At 37.7% G+C, this 25,257-nt stretch overlaps 1 protein-coding gene across 7 annotated transcripts in view; it reads right to left on the bottom strand.

Annotated features, from left to right (window-relative positions):
* LOC139695426 (leukocyte elastase inhibitor-like) overlaps positions 1–25,257 on the bottom strand; it is a 72,535-nt gene that overhangs the window by 6,758 nt on the left and 40,520 nt on the right. The window contains exon 8 of one of the 7 annotated variants that reach the window (XM_071594182.1): positions 1,127–3,153. The exons of 1 other annotated variant lie outside the window; for it this stretch is intronic. In XM_071594182.1, the coding sequence (XP_071450283.1) occupies positions 3,014–3,153 (140 nt within the window). In that variant the 3' untranslated portion in view covers positions 1,127–3,013. Of the gene's footprint in view, positions 1–1,126; positions 3,154–5,587; positions 7,870–11,553; positions 12,692–19,358; positions 19,592–20,194; positions 20,484–25,257 lie in introns of those variants that run through there. 5 more of the 7 variants (XM_071594184.1, XM_071594181.1, XM_071594185.1 and 2 more) reach the window with 5 other exon arrangements.

The raw sequence follows: 25,257 nt of genomic DNA, 5'->3' as shown, positions 1-25,257 counted from the left end.
CCTAGACACTACCATTTTGACTCTAAGCCATTGTGCAAATACATTTGCTGTGATTGGTTCTGTCGACACTATAAATTGCAATTTTGGAATGAACCAAGTTAGTCAAATGAAAGAGATTGGTTGAAAATAAAATAACATTAAACTCATGCATAATAAAAACTAGTCTCTCCCATTCTTTGCCAAGCCATAGCCACTCTGAATGAATTTCTTGTGAAGGTTTCTGCGGTGTGCAGATATTGAAGATCTAAGTCTTCTGGGATTTACTCGGCGTTGGTCCATATTTCTTGGACAACAAATTCACTGGCATTGCATTCAGCGTCTTCAGGTCAGAGGTGACTAATGCAAGTTTTATGTCTCTCTTTTCCACCTCACTTAGGTGCTCTCTAATTGGCCAATCAATTAGCCATCTTCTCAGGTAATCTCTGATTGGTCAATTTTTTTAAAGGTTTGCTTGGCCGCTCTCTGATTGGCTATTGGAGTTATCTGATTAAAGATGCATTTTCAGGTGCTGGAAAGCATGTAAATGTCTTCTTTATATAAGTTTTTGTATTTTTGTGGATTTCTATGTCTTCCCGAATGAGTCGTGGGAAGTAATGGCTTTCTTTCACGATGAGTTCTGCGTTCTCAAAGTCAATGTTGTGGGTTACTCTGGTCCAGGTGTGCTCTGAAATGGCAAAGAGGCGAGGTTGTCTATCCTTCATTCTCTCTGATGTTCCGATAAACGCCTTTTAGTGCTCTTGAAGCTTGTCCACAATAGGACCAATGAAGAGTATATCCTGGAAGACATATATCTTCAATATCAACCTGAATATCTTCAACAAATGAATTAGTTTGGCGCAAGGCAAATCAAAAAAATGACATACTTAGGTATTGGTTTCAAATTTTTTTTCACATACTTTTTACCAACTGAAGGCAGCCAAATATGGAATATAGAGAGTATTTGAGTAAGAAATACCCATTAGTATCGCTTGTCTCAAATTAAATTAAGGACTAGATGAGCAGACAACTTGATTCACCACAGGAAAAATCTCCATTTCAAAGGGGCATGATGTTATTAGGATTTAGGATTTGTAGCCCCATAGGTATCATCCTTGAATTGAATAAGGACAGCTCTTGTTTCCTCAATGTTATAATTTTATTCTATTACAATAAATACAGTCAATTATATATTTTCATCATAGTCAATTAAGCATCACAAATGCATAAGTACGGAGTACTGCAGAAGTTTATAGCAGGGAGTCAAAATAAAATGCGTTCACATTGACAATGCTAACTTTCAAAAGTTCATCTACAAAACAATGATCCTGTGACAGAAATTGATTCCTCTTGCCTCATTGCACTGCGTGTACTTGAGATTTGTATTTCTGGCATATTGTGCGCATTTCAATGACTGGGGGCAGCATGCATTAATACTGGCTTAAAAATGTACATAATCTGGAGAATTAGTTTAGAACACATAATTTAGTAAAATGTGGTACTATAAATATAGCAACTCCTGAAATATGCATTGAGTCTAAATTAAAATAATGGGAAATTACATTGCATGTTTGAATGTCAAAAAAAATCCCACGGAAGCATTCACTGAAGGATGTACACTAGTTATTCGACAAACCGAGAGCCAATTGGCAATGTGTATCTCAATCCGTAGGATTGATTGCCAGTTTAACCTCAATTTAGAAGCTAGGCAACAATTTCCACAAACAGAAGGGGATCCAAGTACTAATGGACAGGGGTGAAAGAGGATTGCTAAAACAAAAATGAGACAGAAGAAGCAAGAAGAGGCGACGCAAAAGAAGTTTTTGAAAAGAAGAGCGGCAAGTTCAGGAGTAAAGTGAAATTGGAACAATTAAAGAGGACAAGAAAGCGCTTAGTTTAGATTGTTTTTACACAGGGATGTAGATTTGCAGACATTACTCAAGTGAGACCTGGAGAGGGCCAGTGAAAGATTGTAGGAATGGCTTTGGAGGAGGATCCCAAACATCATTGCTCACGGCTACAAGACAAATTACAAGTCCTCAAAAAAACAAATGTGTATGTAATATGGAGAGTTCTGAGCCATGTATTTACTGAGAAATAAGTGCTGGGAGACCCATCCATGTCCATTGGAAGGCCCTATGTCAGCCCATTCCAGGGACTTGTAAATTGATGCAAAGTATTGAAGTAGTAGACCCAAATTGGTCAGGAGGAGGAAGAAATGTGGGGAATGTAACCAGGGGGAATGGGTTAAGGGAGGATTGCAAAGGTGAAGTGAATAGAAAGGAAAACAAATGAGGAAGGTATGGTGGGGGAGGGGAAGGGTTTTCGGGGAGAAATCATAAGGAGGCAAGAAAAATGGATGAAGGGCGTATTGATCGGCTGTGGGATGTTGAAGACTGTAATTGAGGGGAGAATGTCAGGCAAAGGAGGAATAGGGTAGAGATGTTGGGGTGAATGAAGGGAGGAAGGAAGTATAAGGAGATGAAGAGGGGCTTGTTGTAGAGAAGGATGTTGGGGTGTGTTTTGTTAGACAAGTAAATGTATCATTACAATGGTATGCATTAAGATACCATTGTAAAGGCTGTGTTCATCCAAAACCTAGCTTAATTTGATTGAATAACAAAAATAATGATTTTGGAAGAAAAATAAAGTCAATTTAAACAATCGTTCTAAAGGAAAAATAAGGTAAAGTGATTTTTCTCTCATAGTATAGCATCATTTTGTGATCAAAGCCATAAAATCCATGATTAAATCAAGCCTGAAGCCTGCATTGTCTCTTTTGAGCATTAAGTATGCAGTTAAGAATACGTCTTGATGGCCAAACTTCTCTGATTTAATTCACAAATTATTTCTATACTAAGAACATTTAATAATTGATTAATTATTCAATTCGCTATCAAAATCCTGCTTCACACACCCCTAATTGAAACAAACAACAAGAACACAATCCGCTAATTTGGTGTTAATTTGAAATGTAAGCCACATTATTGCCAGTAACCATGCGAATGTGATTTAATCTCTCTTATTTGTACACCCTTTAATCAGCCAAAGGATGAACAAGTGTTCCAGCAAACAGACGGCTCCCAGATGAGAAATCCCTCAAAACAAAAATGAAGGGCCGGTCAGCAGAGAATACTTCTTTCTGAAGTAAAGCCATTCGTGCCATCATGATCATTCCTGAAAGAAAAAAACTGATTCAGAAAAAAAGGCGACAGGGGTATGCTTCGTCTATTGCTTGAGAGTGATTCCACCGGGTCCTACATTTATTACTCTCCACAGTGGACTATTTCTCGAGGTGCAACCCAGGTGTCCTGTCTATGGTTCAATGGTGCCGAAGGCTCTAACACAACACTCTCAGGACGTCTCTATGTTAGTGATTCATATGGTTCTGGTTTAATGAGGGCAGTCAGACACAAAACAACCTGACGGCTCCAGCTGGGTGCTTTGCGCCCTACACCTTTATCCACAAAAATGAGATGGTGCACTGGAGTGTTCATGGCACCAACTTGGCATGCTACAGCAATCCTCATTGCAGACCTCAGAGCCGATGATCACAGAGAGACAAACGTAAGTTCCCTAGACATTCTGTGCATTTCATGAGGTTATGAGACATGCCATGTTGCGGAAGAGACCACTAATGCAGAAATACAAGTCTTGGGGCTTTCATCATGAAAACACACAGGCACACACATCATTGATTGTTACCGAGTTTTTCAACCAAAAACTGCACACTGGTGATCCCCCAGCCACCCTAATCTCCTGTGCCCTCGGTCTGGCAAGTTGAAATATCTGTGGCTCAAGTTACGGTCAAGGAAATATTTTTGCACTTGTGATCTGCTTGATTCCACCTTCCCCACCTCTTCTGTGTTTGTCTTTTATAAGTGTTCCTATATATATATATATATATATACAAAAAATATTTATACATATATATATATACACTCGACTCGACTAGAGTCTCTCTTGAAGAAGGCCTCTGAGAGGGCCGAAAGCTCGAACAATTTACTGTGTGAGTGTCCTTTTAAATGTTGCTATTCTATTCTATTTGTGTTATATTGTGTCAGCCCCTTATATATATATATATATATATATATATATATATATATATATATATATATATATATATATATATATATATATATACACATATTACAATATATATATATATATATATGTATAAATAATATTTTATCTCTCCTAAAATAACACATCTAGCAACCTACACTATATCAAGTCCCTCTTCATCTCTGTGTCCTTCCTTCATCCCATCCAACATCCCTATTCTATTCCTGCCCTTTCCTTGTTCGCCTAACATTCTCCCCTCTATTACAGTCTTCAACATCCCACTGCCCATCAATAGGCCCTTCATCCATTTTTCCTACCTCCATAGGATTTCTCCCAGCAATCCTGTTTCCTCCCCCACCATACCTAGTACTTCCTCAATTGTTTTCCTTTCTATGCACTTCACCTTCTCCATCATGCTCCACACTCACATTTCAAAAACCTCTTTTTTCTCAAATCCAACTGATTTTACGAATTCCTCACCGTCTTTCATTCCTACCTCCAGTTTTTCCCATGCCTATTTAATCATTTCCTCCACATACTATATGTTGAACAGCAACGGTGATAATGGGCAACCCTGCCTTACACCTCTTCCTAGCACTGCCCATCCGGACTCCCCGTTCCCCGATCTATTCCCATTTTCTGCAATATGTGGGGCAGTCTAAAGAAAACCAAGCACAAGGACATGTGCCCTGCACTGTTCACCATACTCAGCAGACATTTGACCATGAATTCCTCGTACTCCAGCACCCTGAGCCTCCAGAAAACGAACCATACCTCTCTGCTCTTCTGTGCTTGCCTCTCCATTTAGACAGCTGGACGAACACACACCAGACGGCGCACCAACAAAGACATATCCCAAGCAATACGTTCGCCTGCGAGTAGCCACTATACAGTTCTCCAACCGCAGGAATGGCAGTGCATGGATATGTAACAACAGTGTTGCCACCTTTCGCGTCTACTACATGTTATGGTGGGCCTTTGGTTTTCATTTGATTAAGTGTTTCCCAATTCACTCTATCAAATGCCTTTTTGAAATCTATGAAACAGGTATATACATCCTCATTGTACTCTATGTTGCTCTCGATTAATAATCTCATTACGGCAATGGTGTCGAGCGTACCTCTCCCCTTCCTAAACCCAAACTGATCATCCCCTAAGTAATCATTTGCCCTGCTCTACATTCTTTTGTTAGCTGCATGCAAAACACATATGCATACATACACACACACACACACATATATGTTTGTGTGTACATAGAGAGAGATAGTTAAAAGAAAACAAAGTTTTTTAAACAAGATGTGCATTAATTATGTACATTAACCAAAATGAAAACAACTTATGCCAATATTTGGAGGAGTCACTCACTATGAGAGACTCCGTGTACCCAGATGGCGGTGGCTGGGACCACCAATATATTGAAGTTATTTTTTTTCCATTTCAGCAAGTCTTTCATAAAAAAACAATTTTTTCTTCAACTATTTCAGGAAAATGAAATTTCACAACATTCTGGAATGTACACAAACTGTGAAACACTTAATTTGTTCAATTTCATCGATTAAAAGTTTTATTGAAAGTAATGTATACAGCAAACACATACATAAATGCTTAAAAAATATAAGATCAAAGAGTTATTTTTTTGGTATGAATACAAAAAATGAAATTATAGATATTTCTATAAATATAACCTGGATTAAAATAATCAACAGAAATATGAAGTATGTGAGTTAACCCAATCAATGTTGGCTACAGTCTCTACATATAATGGTAATATTCCTTCCTTGCTTATCCAAAATAGCACAGAATTACATTTTTCACTGATTTAAAATGAATCATCATTTTTACTTAAGTATCCTTTGATAAAGAGAGGAGAAGTGAATGTTAATTGGTTGACAACCATCAAATTTTTCCTGACATCGGAAAGTAAGAGGGTAGTTAGAAAAGTTCTCAAATTCAACACCAGATGTCAGCACTAGCGTGATGAGTTTCGCACGAAGTAATAGGTAATCCCTTATGAGTAAACGCGTAACTCGTCAGTGCTCTGGGAAGAGATGTGTGGTGTAGACGCCTCTATACTGTTGCTCCCAGGTCGTTATTTGTGAAGATGGAAAAAATTGAGATTCGAGCAATGATTAAATACTTTGTAAAGAGAGGTATGAAAGCTGAAGTAATTCATGGCGGCTTTCAGAACACTCTAACAGGGGACTCTGCTCCTTTGTATTCAACTGCTGTCAAGTGGACATAGAAGTTTAAATTCGGTGGGCCAAAATGTGCCACTGCCCCAGAAATGATTGCCCAAGTGCATAAAATGGTAGTGGAGGGTCACTGCCTGAAAGTGCAAGAAATCACTCAAGCAGTAGGGATGTCATCTGAATGGGCATTTCGCATTTTTCAAGTGGAATTGGAGACGAGAAAATTATCTGCCAGCAAGGTATCGCGACTCTTGACGCAGGACCACAAATAATGCATCAGAATGGAAAATTCCAAACAATATTTGACTGGTTTGCAAAGCAGGCAACAAGAGTTTCTGCACCATTTTGTGACCAAAGATGGAACTTGGGTCGACTGCTCTGCCCCAGAGACAAAACAGCAGCCAAAGCAGTGGAAACATGCTGATTCACCAAAGAAAGGAAAGGTAATATGGCTGGCTGGAATGGCAATGGCTTCCGTTTTCCGGGATGCAAAAAGGATTATGCAGAAAGATAAATAGAAATCTGGTCTTCTTTTCTTCTCACATGCCAGGCAATTACTGGACAATACTACACTAACCTCCAGCACCAACTACAAGAAAAGATACACAAAAACCAGGTTTGGCAAGAAAGAAAGTCATCTTCTATCAAGACAACACATGGCAACACACAAGTGTCATTGCTATGGCAAAAATACGTGAACTAGGTAATGCACTGTTGCCACACCCTATGAGAAAAAGGCTCAATCAGAATTCCATCTCCTCCCCAAGCTCAAAAGTTTCCTTGGTCGATGGAGATTCTGCTCAAACAAAGAACTAAAAGTGTAAGTAGAGGGGTGTTTTGCAGTCCTGAAGGAATCTAATTTTCTATATGAGATCAAGACATTAGAACATTGCTGGACCAAGCACATTAGTGTACAGGGAGACTGCATTGAAAAATAAAAGAGTATCACTGAGGTAAGTCATTGACCTCTATGCCATTCTGAGAACTTTTCTAATTTCCCTCATATTTAAATTCCTCCATCCCAATAAATAGATTTTACAATGATTTTCAAGGGAATGCAATTTATAGTGTCGACAGAACCAATCATAGCAAATGTATTTACACGATGAATGAGAGTCAAGATGGTAGTGTCTAGGGGACCAGCCATGAAATCAAAACATACAAATTGGGGTAACTTTTCTCATTATAACATTGATTAGCATGTTTTAGTTTTCACGTCCTACCACCTAGTCACAAGGCTCAGGATTTGATGAAAAAATCACACCTCTGAATCATTATGGTACAATGAAATAACCCAGTACTTACATGCTACAATTAAGTTGAATGAAATTGGTACTACAAGTTTGGGATTCATTCACAATGTTGGGTTCTACAAGAACAGCATTAATAATATATTAAAAAAAGAAGACCAACAACACTGGAGAATACATCCTCTTTCCTAAAGTCATCATCCTTTGTGCATTGGATCTGAAGGCCATGGCTATGTTTACCAAGTGGCCATCAACCCTTTATGAGATGACTGGGTTCACAACCTGACCAGCAAAGAGCTTTACAGCTGCATCATTCTTCCAAAGAACAAACATAAATGGCCGATCCGCCCTGAACGTAGGAGGCAAACTTAGTACCCGCCACGTGACACCTGTCGGTGCAAGAGGGTTCAAAAGGTCAATTGCAAGTGGAGACAATAGTTATGAACTTCATGACTAGAATTAAAATATTACTAATGAGAATGGCCTATTATAAAAATTTTCATCCATTCCATAAACCAAAATTAACTCATCCACCGTATTAACCAAGTTTAGTAATTCCAGACTCCCTTTCCTTCTCTAATTCATGTAATATCTTACTGCCGAACAAAAATTTTGAATTAGCAGTATCAAAATATTGGCAAGTGAATCAGGTTAGGATTGGAGAAAAACTATATCAGGCCAGTCCTACACATACTTCTACCCTATTACACTGAGTAAACACTAGAATAGTGATTAAAAAATTGACTATTCCATATGTCAAAGAAAAACCCACAGAGTGAAGAAAAGCCACTCAAAAATTGTTTCATTAAACAAGGAGCATCTAATGTCGTGATGAATATACATAACTATGATGACTCATTTTAGCAATTTTGATTATGGGTAATATGAAAGAGGGTTTGAAGTAAATCATGAGGATTATAAAGAAGGTGGAGACATCTTTGAAAAAGGCAGTGAAAATTGTCCAGATTTAGACTGCGATGAATTCCCATTCCCTGTTCTTCATCCTATATGAGGCCCTCGCCATTCTGCTTCCCAGATCTACAATTAACTTCCGAAATCAATTAAAACAACAATATCTCCCATCAAATTTAAAATAACACTGTGATAACTGTTACAAAGCATTATGTATTACAGTGTGAATGAGTTTTATGACGAAAAATTGCAAACGTTTACCTTTTGCTATCAGCATCCTAATTTTTTAAATTCTCTCTCTCTATGTCTTATTGTTTTTTAATGTACTGTGATTCTGTTGTGTTTATTTCCTCTTCAGGTCGCTGTGATGACTCTTACAAATTCTTTCCATGCAATTTGACCACATGAACAATAAAATATCATAATCATCATCCCAACTACACTTTGCAACCATAATACTGTTCCTTGCCCATTCCAATGCATGTTCTCCATTAGTGTCTTCATGTACAGCTAGTCACCACCTCTTTTTCCAGAGGAATTCAGGGCAAACCAGTCAGCATAAGATGTTTATCACCCAATGAGTTTGATTTCATCAATCCCAAATTTCATTCACAGCAATACATTAAGCATTAGTACATATACATTAACGCTTGGAAAATATAAACTCTATGCTTATCAGATTACATGAGAGAATATTAAAAATGACATCATACATATTTCAATTAATATTACGTAAATTGAACAAAAATTACCAACAGGCACATTATATCTTCAATTTTTCTTCAAAAAGTGTTACTCACTGAGTTTACACACCACGGTTACATTCATTCCTCACAATTCCAAAAAAAACTAAGGTAAATTGTTTGTTTACCTACTTACTTGATTTAGATGGAGAGAATCACTTAATTTTTTCAAATTTTAGTAATTTTAACCTAGAAATGGTAATTTTTTTGTACTTCCAAACTCTCATCATTTTGAGTAAACACAAAAAATAACTCAGGTATTCTGGCAGGCTCTGAAGCCTGGGAATTCAATTTGAATAAATAACTTGGGTCTGCACTTTTCCAATATACTTTTATCAATATTTATAATGTCATTCTATGTTAGTGTTCCACCTTCAGGCAAACAAAGGCATGCATTTTCGTAATCATTTATGTGAGTATATGAGAAAACAGGCTGAGTGGGCCGAAAGTAGACTGGCGGGAAGAGAAGGGAAATGTTTCTGGGAATGAGATCTTATGACACTCTCACAATACCAGAAGATGTAATGATATACATGTGAAAACATTAAACCTGTCCATGCTCTGTAGCTAAAGGACCAACATCAATGTTTACAACATTGTTTTGACAATCTGCCGAACCATTTAAAAAAATGACAAGAATGTTACTATTCAAGAAGAATCTATTTGCATATCTGGTTGATTAGTATTACAATAGTGTAAATAAATATCTATGTAAAACTTAAGCTTATACTATTTTCCTATGATTACTTTATAATTTTATTTCTATTTGGAGCAATGTGATCGATATCCCAAACAATATTGAGAATGCAAGACAGCTGTCCCATCATACACACTCAATATTGTACGTAGTAAGTCTGCTGGACAAATGTTATATAATATAAAAAGGGGGTGGAAGGGGAAGTTCGTGTAGCAAATAGGGGTGGCAAATGTAATTATAGAAGGGGCAAAGGGCTAATGAAAGTCACATCATTTAATAGGCTCCCTTCTTTTTCTTGTGGAGTGATTTTGGATTGCTCCCAAGCATCTAACCTCTGTCTTCCTTTCATCCCTGGGGGAGGCATGTCTCGTGGGCAAGGAGAACTTTTACGCTTTCTTTAAACCAAAGTTATTTATTGAAACAATACTTTTTCAATGACAAAAACCTAATAACCTTTTAAAATGAGGAGAATCAATGTTTCTCCTTATTCCTACATTTTACAGAAAGTTTTATGACAGGTAAAACTTGAAAATTTAATTTTTTTTAAACAGAGGACAGTCCAACTCATATGATGAAGCACACACCCATTTCATTGAAACCAGCAGTAAATATGTTCACCAGTGAACAGAATGCAATCTGCGTTCAGTTGAAGAGCCTTTTAAATTTGTGCGCTCTCTACTACTCTGGCCAGTTCCTTTCCCTGCATTCCGAAGCCTTGCCAACTAGCGCAGGTATTCAAGTTGAAACAGAAATACCCAGCTTAGCACAGGAGGGAGATTGAGGGGAGGGGGAGGCTCTGGTTGATCTCTCTATATGAGGGTTGGGGAAGTCAACAATCCCCTTGCTTCTCAACAGACAGCCCTCCCTCCAATTCACACAATTATTGAAACAATTCCTAAGATCCAAAAACATTCCCTGATTATTCAAGAACATCATACAGTCAAAGCAGTGTCTCTGATTCTCTAAATGCCTACCCACCCTGCACTTCCACCTTAAATTTGTAGAAATAAAAAAAATTAACTTAAAATAATAAATTACCAATATCACAGGTATTGGGATTTAACTGTGCAGACAGTTTAACTTTTAGTTTCAAATTCTTCAGAACAAAATAGATGAAATTTTTATTCAAAACAAGAGTTTTAACTGTCGCAAATGATATTGAAAATTAATGAACTCCTATTATTCCATGTTGAATAGCATTTTAGCATTCTTATGGCTCATACTCTTAAATAACTATATTGACTAATGTTTAATGAGCGACCACACATAGATGGCTTTAAAGAATTAGCATCAAATCAAAGTGGCACCATGTTTTAATAAAATGCATTGCAAGTGAAGTAATTTGAAATAGTATGACATGAACAGATCTTTCTTCCCATTACTGCTAAAACACAACACAACCGTAAATGGTTGGTTTAAAATTAAGGCAAAAAGCAACCCATACATGTATGAATGGTGGAGAGAACAGAACAGCATGCACTGCATTAAAAAAAAAACAAATTTTAAAAATAACTTGAAAACTAAGCCAGAGAGGAAATATTTGCTTAATTACTAGTTATTTAAATTAATAGACTATCACTTGTCTTCAGTGAAATGACCAAAAATTTAAATTTCTGCTGGTAATGAGATATACTATTAACAAGGATAGCATTTCACCAGGGAATGAAAGGAGTGAGGTAAGACTGGCTAAAAATTGTAACATTTCACAAAGCAGGGAACAAGGAGAAGTTTATTCACATACATTCAAAACACAAAAGAAGACATGTTATTAGTGATTAACATTTCAGAGAATACCATTTCTAACAACAGCACTTCAACATTTTTTTCCTATCCAACGAAGCAACCACTTCAATGTAAAAAGGATCCAAGTGATACAACAACATTTAAGTCTAAGAAGTTGAATTACCATATGCACCATTTGACAAGACTCTTTGGCAAAGAAGTTCAAGGATTTTTATGACTATTATTGTCTGAATAGAGCAATTTAGAAATTTAAAAACAATATAGAAAAAATAGCCAACCTCATTACGATTTAATTAAATCAGGCCTTCATAACTAGATACAATTACACATCCTGATTCATAAAAATGGAAGAAGTTCTGCATTTTGTTTCACATTATTTCATTTTATACACATTCTGGAGACAAATTATCATAGTGGGTCAGGATGCAGAAGGCATTAGCTTATTCACTCTCCACGCCTGATTCAGATATGGGCATTTTTCAATGCTTTTAAATTGATTTCCCCAGCACTACAGAGTATTCATAGGAAGAGTGGCATGAATCCAACATTCTGGGACATTGCTGAGGTTTTAAGATATTATTACATTACACTGGTCCCCCAACTTTCAGTGACACCAACAAAGGTGGAACATTCTAAAAATCGTGACACCCATGGCCCATGACTGATATCAATGTGCCTAAGTAAACAGGGAAATACAATACACAAAACCAAGACTTTTTGCGTGGTGATTATTTTCCAAGTCTGCAAAATATTTAAAAAATTGGTCATTTGTGAACAGTTGAATCATACAAGATGTATGGCAGGCTGAGGCCAATGCTGCTGAGAATTTTTAAATGTTCCAAGGCAAAATGATTACCGCAGAACTCAAAGAATATCACAAGAGGCTCAGACAAAATATCTGAATGCACTTTTACATGGAAAACAGAAAAATTCACAAAAAACAGGTAATGCATTCCATTAGTTTTTTTGGCTAATGGGGGTTGAACTTCACGCACTGTCCCCCAAATATAGTGGTCCCATGGTTCTTTTCAGCTATATAAAAGATGAATGGACGGTCAGCTCTAAATGTTTCCCTGGAGACAACTTGGACTGAGTAACGTGTCACCATAACCATTCCTGTGCCAAACAATATATTCACACTCAATACAAAATGAAAGAGTCACTCACCACTCCTCTCTAATGAAATATATGAAGGAATCAGAGATAATATTTTATTCTTAAAATTCAAAGTAATGAAATCTCAGCCATTTCAAGCTTTTAAATACAATGTAAATTTAACAAGTACCACCTTTCTTCATTCAACCAATAGATTGAGTCTTTTTATACCATGTGATACTCCTTTCACCAGCAAAGAGGGCACTGCAATTATTTTTTATGGTGATATTCATTTTTAGAAAAGTGATTTCAAAATATATAGAGAGGGATTAAGGCTGGAAAGTAGAGAAATAGCACACTTCATTGCAACTTTCAGCATGCATGAATGGAAGATTGGCATACACATAATTCAAAAGTTGAAAAACTTAGAGACATACAAGCAGTTATCAGAGATGCTCAATACAACTATTACTCGTGATATATTTTAAAAATTGGACCCCCAATAATCACATTCAAGCTTAAATTTACTGTCCCTTGGAAAATCCAAAAACTAAGACACCAAATCAACAGTACATTAACTTAACATTCCAATTACTAAATGGGCGACTGGATTACTTTGATCCAGGAGGACACACACTACATGTACATCCCATTTTAATAAACCTACATGTAACAAGCATGCCATTATGAAAATACCAATATTTTTTGCTCAGGAACGAATGTATTGGCCCAAAACATACCAGTTATTTTGAGCAGGAGTGATTTGGGTACGTAATTCATTAAAGGGCGAGTGTTTTCTCTTTGATTGAACATTTTTTCTCCGTTCACTCCCTTTGACGTCCCTTTGTTTGCTTCCAGTCACACCCACATTGCCTCTCCTCCCTCTCAATGCTCCATGCGCCCACAAACCCCTTCCCCGCCCCATGACAGGCTCCTTTCCAGCACCACCACACCCAGTCCACATTCCTGGCTAGATCTATGGTGCATGAACTGTCCGTGGATTAGGGAGGGAGATTTCCCTCTCTGGCATGGCTGTCTACTGCATAGGGGGTCTGTTGGCCCAGAGGGGTCAGTGCCCATGCTGGGTCATGCTGGCCTCCTATTACACCCCGAGCTTCACTCAAGCCGAGTGACATATTATGGGTCTCCCAGATCTCTCCCATGGGGAAACTGCCAGTGCTGATTAATGCTCATGAATTCCACGTGGAATGTGGGAAGATTTGCACCTCAAGTAATACCTAAACTCTAATGCATCAATACAACTATCTGGGCAATTGCCAAGGTTTTTGGTCATTTGGATGGCAACCTATGGCCTACTTCATCATGCAAATAAATCTATCTTTAAGCGAATACCACTATTTTGACTGAGGAATAAAGAAAACAGCTAAAGTAATGTTTTTTATTTGAAACTTCAATTTCTGCTTTCCCTGATTACATGCACACTGGGGGCCTGATGGCACCTTGGGAGTACATATTATAGTATTGACAACTGGTTTATAATGTATTCTAATTGAGACTGCAAGCAGCAGAAAGGACCTACCAACAACTTTTCCTTCGCTTGACAGTTATGCCTGCAGTGGTGGTTGCTTTTGCCATTCCTTGCTGGCCTGAGTGAATGCCAACAGATTGTGCACCACCTAACCACTTACGACATACTTACCATTTCACCCACCACTACCTAGTGTTAATACAACTGGGATATAACCACAGTAAAACATTTGGCCAGACAGCTAGCAGATCAGTTGAAATCGTGACATTCTACGATGATTAAATAATAGTTGATCTCATAATTGAGCACTTTTATCAAAATTCTGACCTCAAAATGAGTACTTGGGGGTTGGCCCTAATCAGCATTTCCTAGAGAAGTTCACATGTGCAGTGCTCCTTTTGGGCAAGCACATCAGACATGACTCCTAATAATATCGCACCATTTAAAACCATAATTGACATGAAACTGCTCCATTAGTAAAAACCTATTGGTAAAATGCATGAAGTTTTCATTCACTGAGGCCATCAATCCTCGAGATTCCTACTCCCAACTTTTTCCTGGAATTTATGCCATCTTTTCCCCAATTTATCAATTCAATCGCTCTGGATCCTGATAAAGGCATGAACGGTGAGTAATCCCTCATCACCGTGCATTGCATTGGCATCACTTAAGTCAGTCCTACTACGTTTTTACTTTTTATCCTACCCAGTACGTAGTGCGGACCACCCGGGCCCACGAGATTAATTCTCCAGGCAAGGTGCAAACTCATCTCAAAAGTAAAGGAAATACTATTCTTGTCAGAATTTCCCAAAATGTACATCATATTTTAGAACACAAATTTTCACTCCTTTCCCCAATTTTTTTGAAGAATTTTTGTGATCTCAAACTCTTTCTAGAGTCCCAAGTGGTGATTTGGGTTCACACACTGCTATATAAAATGAGAGTGGCTCATTCAACACATTGGATGGCTAATTTCACCATTTGCATACATGCGCCATAGTAAATTTCAATTCATAGATATATATTGGTCAACAATAACATGTAGAGTTTATTTCTTTACGTGTAAAAATAGCAAAATAAGTATATGGTATGGGGTAAACCCTAACCCATTGACTACAAACTTGACATAGAGGAAGGGCTTGGGGGTTCTGACAATGGGAGCAATGATATTCGCTCCTGGTAGGGTCTATCCATGCCAGAAAGGTCAAAGGTCAGGAGCCAGACGGAAGGTAGTCCATGCAGTGTCTGTTCCTCAGTAAGATGACTGCAAAGGCATCTGACCACATTGGTCCAGCCAGTAAGTGATGGTGTCACGTTAAAAAAACACTTTTGAGGAAGGCAATGGGAAACCACCTCAATAATTTGTCAAATGATACTATAACAGACACCATAATGTAAATGCATCCTAACAATCATGGGACTGGAATGTTAACTTTGATATTGAGGACGAGAAAATAAGAAAATACAAGGTGGGCAATGGAAAAAGGAAATATAGATATTTTCGAGCTGTGCATAAGAAGATGCATAGTTAACATAGAACAAACAATTCATAGAATATTATTATTAGCAAATTTAAAAGCTGAATCAATGAAATGAGTCAATGCTGAGCTATACAAGCCATGAAGTAAGCTTAGGGAGGAAGAGGTCGATAGGGTATACTATCAGTTGGAGGCTCATGGGTTTTCTTGGAAACATTTGATAGTGATGGGGGATAAGAAGGCAACAGAAGAATTGAAGCGAGGTAGGGGACTACTGTGTAGGAACAATTAATAACTGTGATGAGAAAGTAATAAAGTTCTGCAGGAAACGCGAGTTAATCATAATGAAGACATGGTGTAGACACCACAAAAAGCTTAGGCATAATTTATGGATGCATGCAGAAAATAGGAATAGATTGGAGGAAGAGAAGACTCAACCATAACCTGAACATATCTCAAAACTGCTCCGGTGCAAAAGAAAAACAAACACGAAAGTGCATAGGGTATCGTGGGGTAGGAAAGGGGATGGCTGGGAGGAATCGAAAGGAGCCAGGAAAAATGGATGCAGACAGTGTTGTGGTTCATCCAAGTTTCATCCATAGCTGTGTAATGATGCAGAAAATTGTCAGGATTGTGATGGAAAAGCACCAATCCAGCCTCCTCCAAAATTTAACTCACAATTCAATTAATTCTCCACAAAGAGCAAATGTGGCATCCATTTTGTGGACATTTCTTCAAAACCAATTTTTCAAGCAAAATTAAAAACTGTGCATATATGTATGCCTTTTGCCTCACCTATTTCATGAACTTTGAATTGTCGATCAGTCAAGACCATATCATGGATTGTGTCAATCATTATGGTGGAGGCCACTTCCACATATTAACCCAATTGTGAACAGTTGCATGCTCAGGAGCATATGTGTCATGACATTCATCCCACTCGGCTTTGGCCTCTTTTGGTGCAAAGACTTTTAAATACGTATACGTGTTAAATCACTGCACCAAACTCATTTATTTCGTTTCATTAATAAACTTAAAAATTAAATTTGTTGCCTCCTGCAGACATGTACTAAGTAAATCTCCAGTGAAATTTCAAAAATGTGCGGTACTAATCCAAGGCTTCCCATTTTGACACCTCACAGAAATAATTGCCCACTGAGCAATGTAATGATTTTGACTAGAACACTTTGAGTGGAACTTGGGTCTCTGGACCCGAGAAATACATTAACAAAAATAACTCTTTTCATTGTTTCTTGCAGTAATTGACTCTTCATTTATTCCTGGAGAATCATAGTTTGCTTTAAAAATTGACAATAAAATTGCACTTTAATTTAAATTACATAATATTCTACCTTAACCGGTAGATTACCTTAAAAAAAAAATATTCCTGAGCTGTAGAGTACTCTGAGGGTCTTAGGGGTCCCGACTTGATACTTTTCTTGTATAACTTTAATCACTGTTGTGATGGGGCTGTTCAGTCTAGACTAAACAAGCACAGCAGTCTAATACATTCCATGCACTAGGTTCTTCAAGTATAGAGGCCTTTATTTCCAGTTTTCTAATCATGCCTCTGCCATTCACATTGTGTTTTCTCCTTAAATCTTATTGAATTATAACTTTTGATTGTTTATTCTAAAATTGGAGATAGAATATAAATGAGCGAAAAAGAAATTTTCACGGAATTCATCCGTCAAGATAAGTATCAGAATATTCTTAAAGAAACCTGTGAGATCCTTGGAAGGATAAGTGATGAACATGATTTGCGACTAGATAATGTTGAAATTGAAGAGGGTGATAATGAGAATGAATTCAACTCAGTTTGATGCCTGTGTGTGCAGGGGATGAAGATGGGACAGTGGGCCGCGATGAAGAAGTCAAAGGAAGACACAGCTTGCATTAACTACACCCAAAAATTTCGTTCGTCCTATTAGTAAATTAAAAAACTACCGCAGAGATGTTAAAACACATTTGGAAACTTTTGAGCAAATTATTCAGAGTGGAATCATTAATTTGATGGTTGCAAATACCGATGTAAAAGCAAGAGCACATTTCGACTAACCAACTACCCACGGATCAACAAAAGGTGTGGAGTGATAGCGATAGTGTTTGGGTGAAGTGTATTTTGTATGCATAGGACGATTTTGTGTATTTCGTGAAGATGTTCAATAATTGTAGAAGAAAAACAATGCTTTTACAAGACCCATACATACAGTCGCTATGTCTTGGGATCACTTCATTGCTATTATGAATTTTATTTTTTTATACTAACACTCAAAATACGGGAAGCCAAGAAGACAATTCGCAACAAGCTGTCAACATATTTGCAAAGAATTGTCAAAATGCTTACGATTCATCAGCATTTGAGACCATCAACGAGCAGTTTGTGTCATTCCATGGACGGTGTCCTTTCAGAGTCTATATGGCCAATCACACCCAACAAGTATCGGATCAAAATTTTGGTATTGTGCAGGGCAGACAATTTTTATTGTTGTAGTTTTGATGTAAACCTTGGAAAGGTTGACAATGTTGTGAAAAAGCAACAGTCATCATTGAGTATTGAAGGAAGTGCGCGAGCTTGGGTGTGGAAGTGGCTGTAACGTCACTATTTACAATTTCTTAAAGAACTTATCTCAAGCAGAAGAACTTCTGAAAAAGAAAACAACAATGGCTGGAACCGTCAGAAAGAATAGAGAAGGCTTGCCCCCTTAATTGACTCCAGCTTGTGGCAGAGAAGTCATTTCTCTGTTCTTATTTAAGAGACCTAGTTTCATGCATTGTAAAACAAAGAAATGAGCCATACTTTTTGCCATTCATGCATCAAGAGGAATGTTTCCGTCGAGGAAACTGGTTTCAAGCCTTCAATAAATTTTCTCCACAACACAAACAGAATAAATGTTAATACGTTAGATTAATCTCATTCGGGAGTATTTCTGTGCCATAGCAGTAAGAAGACGGCATTACAACTTTCTTTACATCCTTGACCTAGCCTTTGCTATTTGGACAAAAAATAATAATTTTTCTGAAGCAAGTTTAGGTAAGCAAAAAAAATTATTCCTGGAATTGATCGAAGAAATCTTTGACAGATGAGCCAGGTGTATTGAGAATACCCGAGGGAAAGATTACCAGAAAACTATGATTCAGGGCATTGAGTTGACAGGCAGGAAGTTTTCTACGGTAAGACAGGATCCTGAAGAAACTAGAGGTGACAAAAGAAGAAAAAAGGGGAGGCACAGCTTCTGCTCCGGTGGAGACAATAAATACTCATCAACATGAGACAAATGCAGCAGTTTTTGCATGCAAAGACCATGCCATGAACAAAACTCAAAATAATGTGCACACAATGATTGCATTTCCAAACTCAAGTGTATCAAACTGGCTGAATTCTATTTTCTAAAATATTTTTTTTGTTTTTTCAAATATGATCCTTGGAAAAATATTTCATTTATATTTTAAAGTTAAATTAGTTTATTTTGGAATAACAACCATTTTCACATTTTTAAAAAATTATTTATTACCCTTATTGGGACCTTATGGTCTCAATTTCGCCTGAATAAAGACGTTTATCAATCTATCTATTCTGTCCACTCATTCACCTCTTACTTGGGTAATAAATATAGTTACTGTAAATCGATATCATTTGTCTAGGCCCTCGGGGTTCCAGGTCCATACTTTGCTTGAAGCCACTGAGGTCTGAACTCTTTGAGTATTAAAGAACTGCCCATTATTTTTTCTCTGCCTTTATTCATTTCATTGCTTGGCAAGCAAAGACATTATATTTCCAGGCAACATATGAAAATGAGGGAAGCGTCTAAATAAAGTGACACAGAGTCTACACGGGTGATGCCACGCAACCAACAAACAGTCTCACTCCACTTTCCACATGCCACAACGCAATCAAAAATGGTCTGTTGGCATGGAAGCTAGGTGGCAAACTGTCAAGAGTTATGACCAAGCCTGTTAGGGGAGGAAGACAAAACATAATAATAGATTAAGCCTTCAAATATTACTGAATCACAGGCAATAACATGAATCTCTAAAACTAATGCTGACACTGGAATTTATAAACAATGGAGTGAACTTTTCAACTGAAGAAAAGAGTGCAATATTAATATTACAACACAGATAAATGTTTGTCTGATAATTCCCAGCCATGGCCAATGCACTCCCAACCTGCACCCCACACCAGCAGTCATTTACACCCCTCACCCAAGACTATGAGTCATAAGTTTCATCCAATTGCTTCCAGATCATTTTTAGTTTTACTAAACATTCATTAAATGCTTCCATTTCATTTCCCATCTGTCTGTGGCCCAAATTTAAGTATTGGAATATATGAGAATGCATTTTCGTCTTTTCCTTGAGAGCAAGATGGGTGAAATTTCGTTTCCTGATGGACAAACTGAGATACATACAGTTCTTAGTGTTTAATTAGCATTCGAAATTCACGGGGCACTACATGAAAGGGAGGGATATCTAAGTAAGTTCTTTTCATGCTACCACTTACAACATATTACCTAGGATGAAAAAAATTACACCCATTCTCAAGTGTCTGAGATAATTTTATTGCATTCTTTGAGGCAAATTTCTTTGGAATCTTCTGGTTGATTTGGCCAGAACAATCATATTGCAGGCAAGAGATAAAGGAGTCATAATCGCTCCAAAACAACAGATGTAACACCCACAGAGCACGTCAGAGTGGCACCAAGGGGCCCCACCAAACGTTCTCAAGGTGATGTAACACAGCCATAAAAAAGCCTCGTTCCACTTCCGCCATGCCACAACACAAACATAAATGGTCGATTTGCCTTGAAGGAAGGTGGAAGACTCACTGCTGATATTTCTAAACCTGTCAGATCAAAAAGACACAGCATTACAAGACACACTGAAGAATGGCAAGAACGGAACAATGGAGAAATTGAGAAGCATCAGAAAGGCTTCCATAGCCATCCCCTCATTCCACACCATGACTCACTTTCCCTATCACTTGAGGTCAGCGCATAATATCAATTGCACTCACACTAGAGGTTTTCTCTCTGTTCGCGACAACATTCCCCACGAACTGACCTACATGCAATCCACTCGGCCATGCGAACTGTACTGAGAGGGCCTTCCTTCTCTTCACACTTCAATCGAGTCCTCCAATGTTATTGACAGAGGACAAGGGAGGGAGGATTAATTTTTTTAAAATTACAACTTATTTAATTCACAATTCCTGGGAGGTAAACGCAGTGGCAGTGGTGGAGGGGAAATATGTACCCTAAATACAAACCACAATGCATTTATTTCCAAAGAATGACACTAATCTTGTTGGACAGGCCGTGCAGGAGTTATAGCACTAGAACCAATGACAGCACAGCTCTGGTATAGAGGCAATCACTACATGTAAAGTACAAATGAATGATCCGCAACAGATTTTCAAGTTGTAATATTTTTATTGGAGTCCTCTGCTCTTCCAGCCTATAAAATACTCAACGGCTCATGAAAGATAATGAAATCAAAGAGAGTAATTAATATGAGCACCCACTAAGAAAAACAACCGTCCACCCAAATTCTCTGCAGCCGTGACACTCACGAATTTCAAAATCAAACAAGGGGGAATATTTCCAGATTAAAGAACAACATTTACTACAAATCCCACATTTTCAAGGGCATTCAGAAGCACCCATTTTATCACATTTTTCCATTGTGGTACACCTTGACACACATTCTACTACGCAGAAACGCTTGAAAATTTGTTCAAGGCAAGAAAGCACTTATCTCCTCCATGAATAGTCAAAACTGCAATTGTCATACTTTGTCCTTAACATGCAGCATTTTTATAGTTATTTCTGAGAAACATTGACCATTTAAAAAGCTCCATAGCAAGAGAAAAATATTCGCAGATAAAGAAAACTGGAAGCTGGGCACTTGCAATGCCATTTGCAATGACTGCAATGAACTTCAACACTACATACAATTTTTCCATGGAATTTAACACACACACACTTTTCACGAACAGTGGAATCTTATTTGATAAACAAACATTGCCAAATTCACTGCTACCCAGTGTCAAATGCCCTTCCACTCTAAGTGGGCATGCAAAACTACCAGAAGAAAAGAAAAAATAGCCAAACATTATCTTGGGGAATATGTTAACTTTATAAATATGCAGTTTGTCTCCTGTGACTTTCTCTTTTGCTAGTTGAACTACAGGCAGCAATCAGAAAATAAACAGCAATCAGAAAATAAAATGGTGGGATTAAGTTTATCAGCAACAAAGAAGATGAAAGGCTCCAAATCCATTATTTTAAATATTTCACATGGGCAAAGGGCTCAAGAGTGGATCATCAATGAAACTCCAGTTGCAATCAAATAATAACACACCCTCAACATAGAATGGACCATTGTAGCTGCTGCACCCATCACTGCGCTCCCCCCCTCCCCACACACACAAAGCAAGAGAGCAAGCAGATGGAAAGGCTGTCACTCGCACAGTGACCTGAACCAGCATGGGATATTGTTTACCCAACTCCCTGACCGCCAGTGCCTTTCCCATAAATTTGCACCAAGGTCATGCCCAGAATTATAAGTGCCTGATACACATTCCACAAGCACGTGGAAATAAAGAACCAGGATCTGATTAAAAAATCATGGGCTTTAAAGCAAATCATGACACTAATGACAATCATTTTATGCATGAAACTATAAAAATGAAATGACACTTTGTCAAAAGATCAATTGAATTTGATTCATTGAAGAGTTTGAATTTAACAGTGCGCAGTTTTGATAATTTGCCTTTACACATTCTTTGTTTGAGACAGCACATCTGTCCCCTAAAATGACATGCACAGAGAAAGCTTTTAAGCATTCACAACTTGTTTCCCTGTGATTTACGACATCTCCTTCAGGTCCCTAGAATTTGTGTGTCATCGAAATGCTTCCTGATACTATTTATACTTTATATTTTGAAATAACCTGCAACATGCATGTAAGACAATTTAAAAGAAGGAAGATGGATGCAGGCATACTCCACACAAAGCAAATGAAAAAGGAGAATGTGTTCATATGGATGATTAATATCACTATTCTACCAATTAGCATAGGTTTTGACTAGACACAGACAAATCACTTCATTTCTTAGCTTCATCTAACAAGACACACTGTAATAAGCCCATCTTCTGTTCCGCATACTTCCTCCCTCCCTTCATTCTGTCCAACATCCCTATCCTGTACCTGCCCTTTCCTTGTTTGCCGAACATTCTCCCCTCTATTACAGTCTTCAACATCCTACTTCCAATCAATACCCCCTTCATCCACTTTTCCTGCCTCCTTAGGATTTCTCCCAACAAACCCCTCTCTTCGCCCACCATATCAAGTACTTATTGATTTATTTTCCCTCCTTCTTTCCATTTCACCTCTATTCTTCTCCACACCCACATTTCAAAAGCCTCCAATCTGCGTCTATCCTCCTGCTTCAATGACCACATTTCCGCACCGTACATAACTACACTATATCAAAGTTTTGATGGGCCTTTTCTTAATATCCTTACTCAATGTCCCTTTCATCAACTCCCTCCTCCTTGTGAAAGCTTCCTTGCCTAATGTAAGTCTTATGAAAAGAATAAATTGAGCTTCTTACAGCCTTTTCTAAGACTGAGTATATTAAATAATATTACCTTAAGTAAAAAGAGACGTTTCAGGCGTGATATGGTGGAATATCATGATTAATTAAAAATAGCAATTTTCCACAAAAATAAAATTTAATGCGACCGGTTTCAATGTTACTACATCATCATCAGGTGATAGTTAAACCTCAGAGTCCAGTATATATATGATTACCTTAAGTCATAAATGGAGCCCTTAATGGCTTGAGGAAATGTTATTTAATATAGCCTATTGCAAGTCTTATGTCCCGACTACTTTGACCGCGTTGGTCAAAAAAACTTCCGTGATACATAAACTGTTCTACCTGCTCTAGTTTTTGTGCTACTATTTTTAAATTTAACTTAGCCTTTCTCTTTCTAGAAAATTGCATGACCTTTGATTTATTTTTTATCAATTCTCATCCCATATCTATCACACTGAATTTTCAATTCACTCAGCGATGCTTGCAATCCCTTGGCTGAAGGACAAACTAGAGCTTGGTCATCGGCAAAACTAACTGATTTTAAGAATTCCCCGCTGAGTTTTATTCCTACCTCCAGTTTAAGCCCATGCCCCACAGATCATTTCCTCCACATATACGCAACAGCAACATTAACAATGGACAGAGGCCTGCCTTACACCTCCTCTTAACACTGCCCATCCGGACTCCCCATTGCCCACTCGCACCTGAGCAGTCTGAGATATGTACAGGTTGCAGATAAGTCTCCTATCCTGCCAACCTACTCCTATTTTGTGTAATGTATTCATTAATTTTTCCCAATACACTCTATCAAATGCCTTTTCAAAATCTACAAAGCAGGCAAATTCACCCTGATGGTCTATGCTCCTTTCCATTAGTGACCTCATTACTGCTATGGCATCACAAGTGCCTCTCCCTTTCCTAAACCACTCCAAGTATGATTAACTTGAATTAATATTATAGAGACATCCAGAACTGTAAGCACACCGATTGGTAGAGGCTTGTTCAAAATAAATGTATCACATGTCGCTGCATTTCTAGGAGTCGATGACTCAAATGTATCAAATGACTGGAGAGACTGCGTCCATCATCAATATATTATATTTGGTAATAAAGCCATTCGCGGTTAATTTGAGCAAGTGTATCTTCTCTGTCTGTGAATTTGAAAGTGCATAACAATATAGCAAAACAAAAATTTTTGGTTCCAGATATAAATATCATGGTTTCCGGAATAATATGCATGAAGGGCTGTTTACACAATGCACATGATGAGCATGGTTTCAACAAGGGTCTCAAGGGACTATCTTGCGGGCATGCATCCGTACATTCTCACAATTTTTCAAACTGATCCAATGTGATTTTGAAGGTGCATCTGATAATGCATCAATGTGCACAATTAAGTACATAGCATAAACAGAGTAGCGCTCAGTGATTCTTAGACTTTAGAATAAGTAATGTTTCAATTCATGAATTCCCACGGGAAACAATCAGACATTGGAGATTGATCAAAGATTCACCAATGGGTGATTATAAACACCCACCCATACATGATAGCTAAATGATTGGTGACCATGACTACCAGCCTTAAATGAGAGATATGTACTTGCCTTCTCAATCCATAACCCCTGGCTGACCCATCTCTGCAAGTGTGACCCCACATGCTTGAACACTTGGCACCTGAGTGCGGTTATCATTCAGCCCCCAAGTATTGCTATTCAAAATTCATAACATGCTCACTAGAGAGTAATTACGTGCACATAGTCTAACATGTAACGAAACCCAAAAGAACTGACTGTTAACAAAACATGCACAACGGACAATCACATTTACTTGTTTTATTTTCTTTAAACCTCAAAAGCAGTCATCAATGGATTGTAATGGAAAAGTGTTTTTTCATGTGCACTGATTATTTCTCAGGTTAATGCTAATTTACAAAATGGTTACAATTTTTCCATTTTCTCACCTGGGATACTTTTATCTCATGTAGACTAAATGGGTTATGATTTTTCTGTCTCTA

The sequence above is a fragment of the Hetaerina americana genome, unplaced genomic scaffold, assembly GCF_022747635.1.
Source record: "Hetaerina americana unplaced genomic scaffold, ioHetAmer1.1.p SCAF_6, whole genome shotgun sequence".
Lineage (NCBI taxonomy): Eukaryota > Metazoa > Arthropoda > Insecta > Odonata > Calopterygidae > Hetaerina > Hetaerina americana.
The sequence above is the reverse complement of the archived record's forward strand: the minus strand, read 5'-3'. Positions and strand labels throughout refer to the sequence as shown.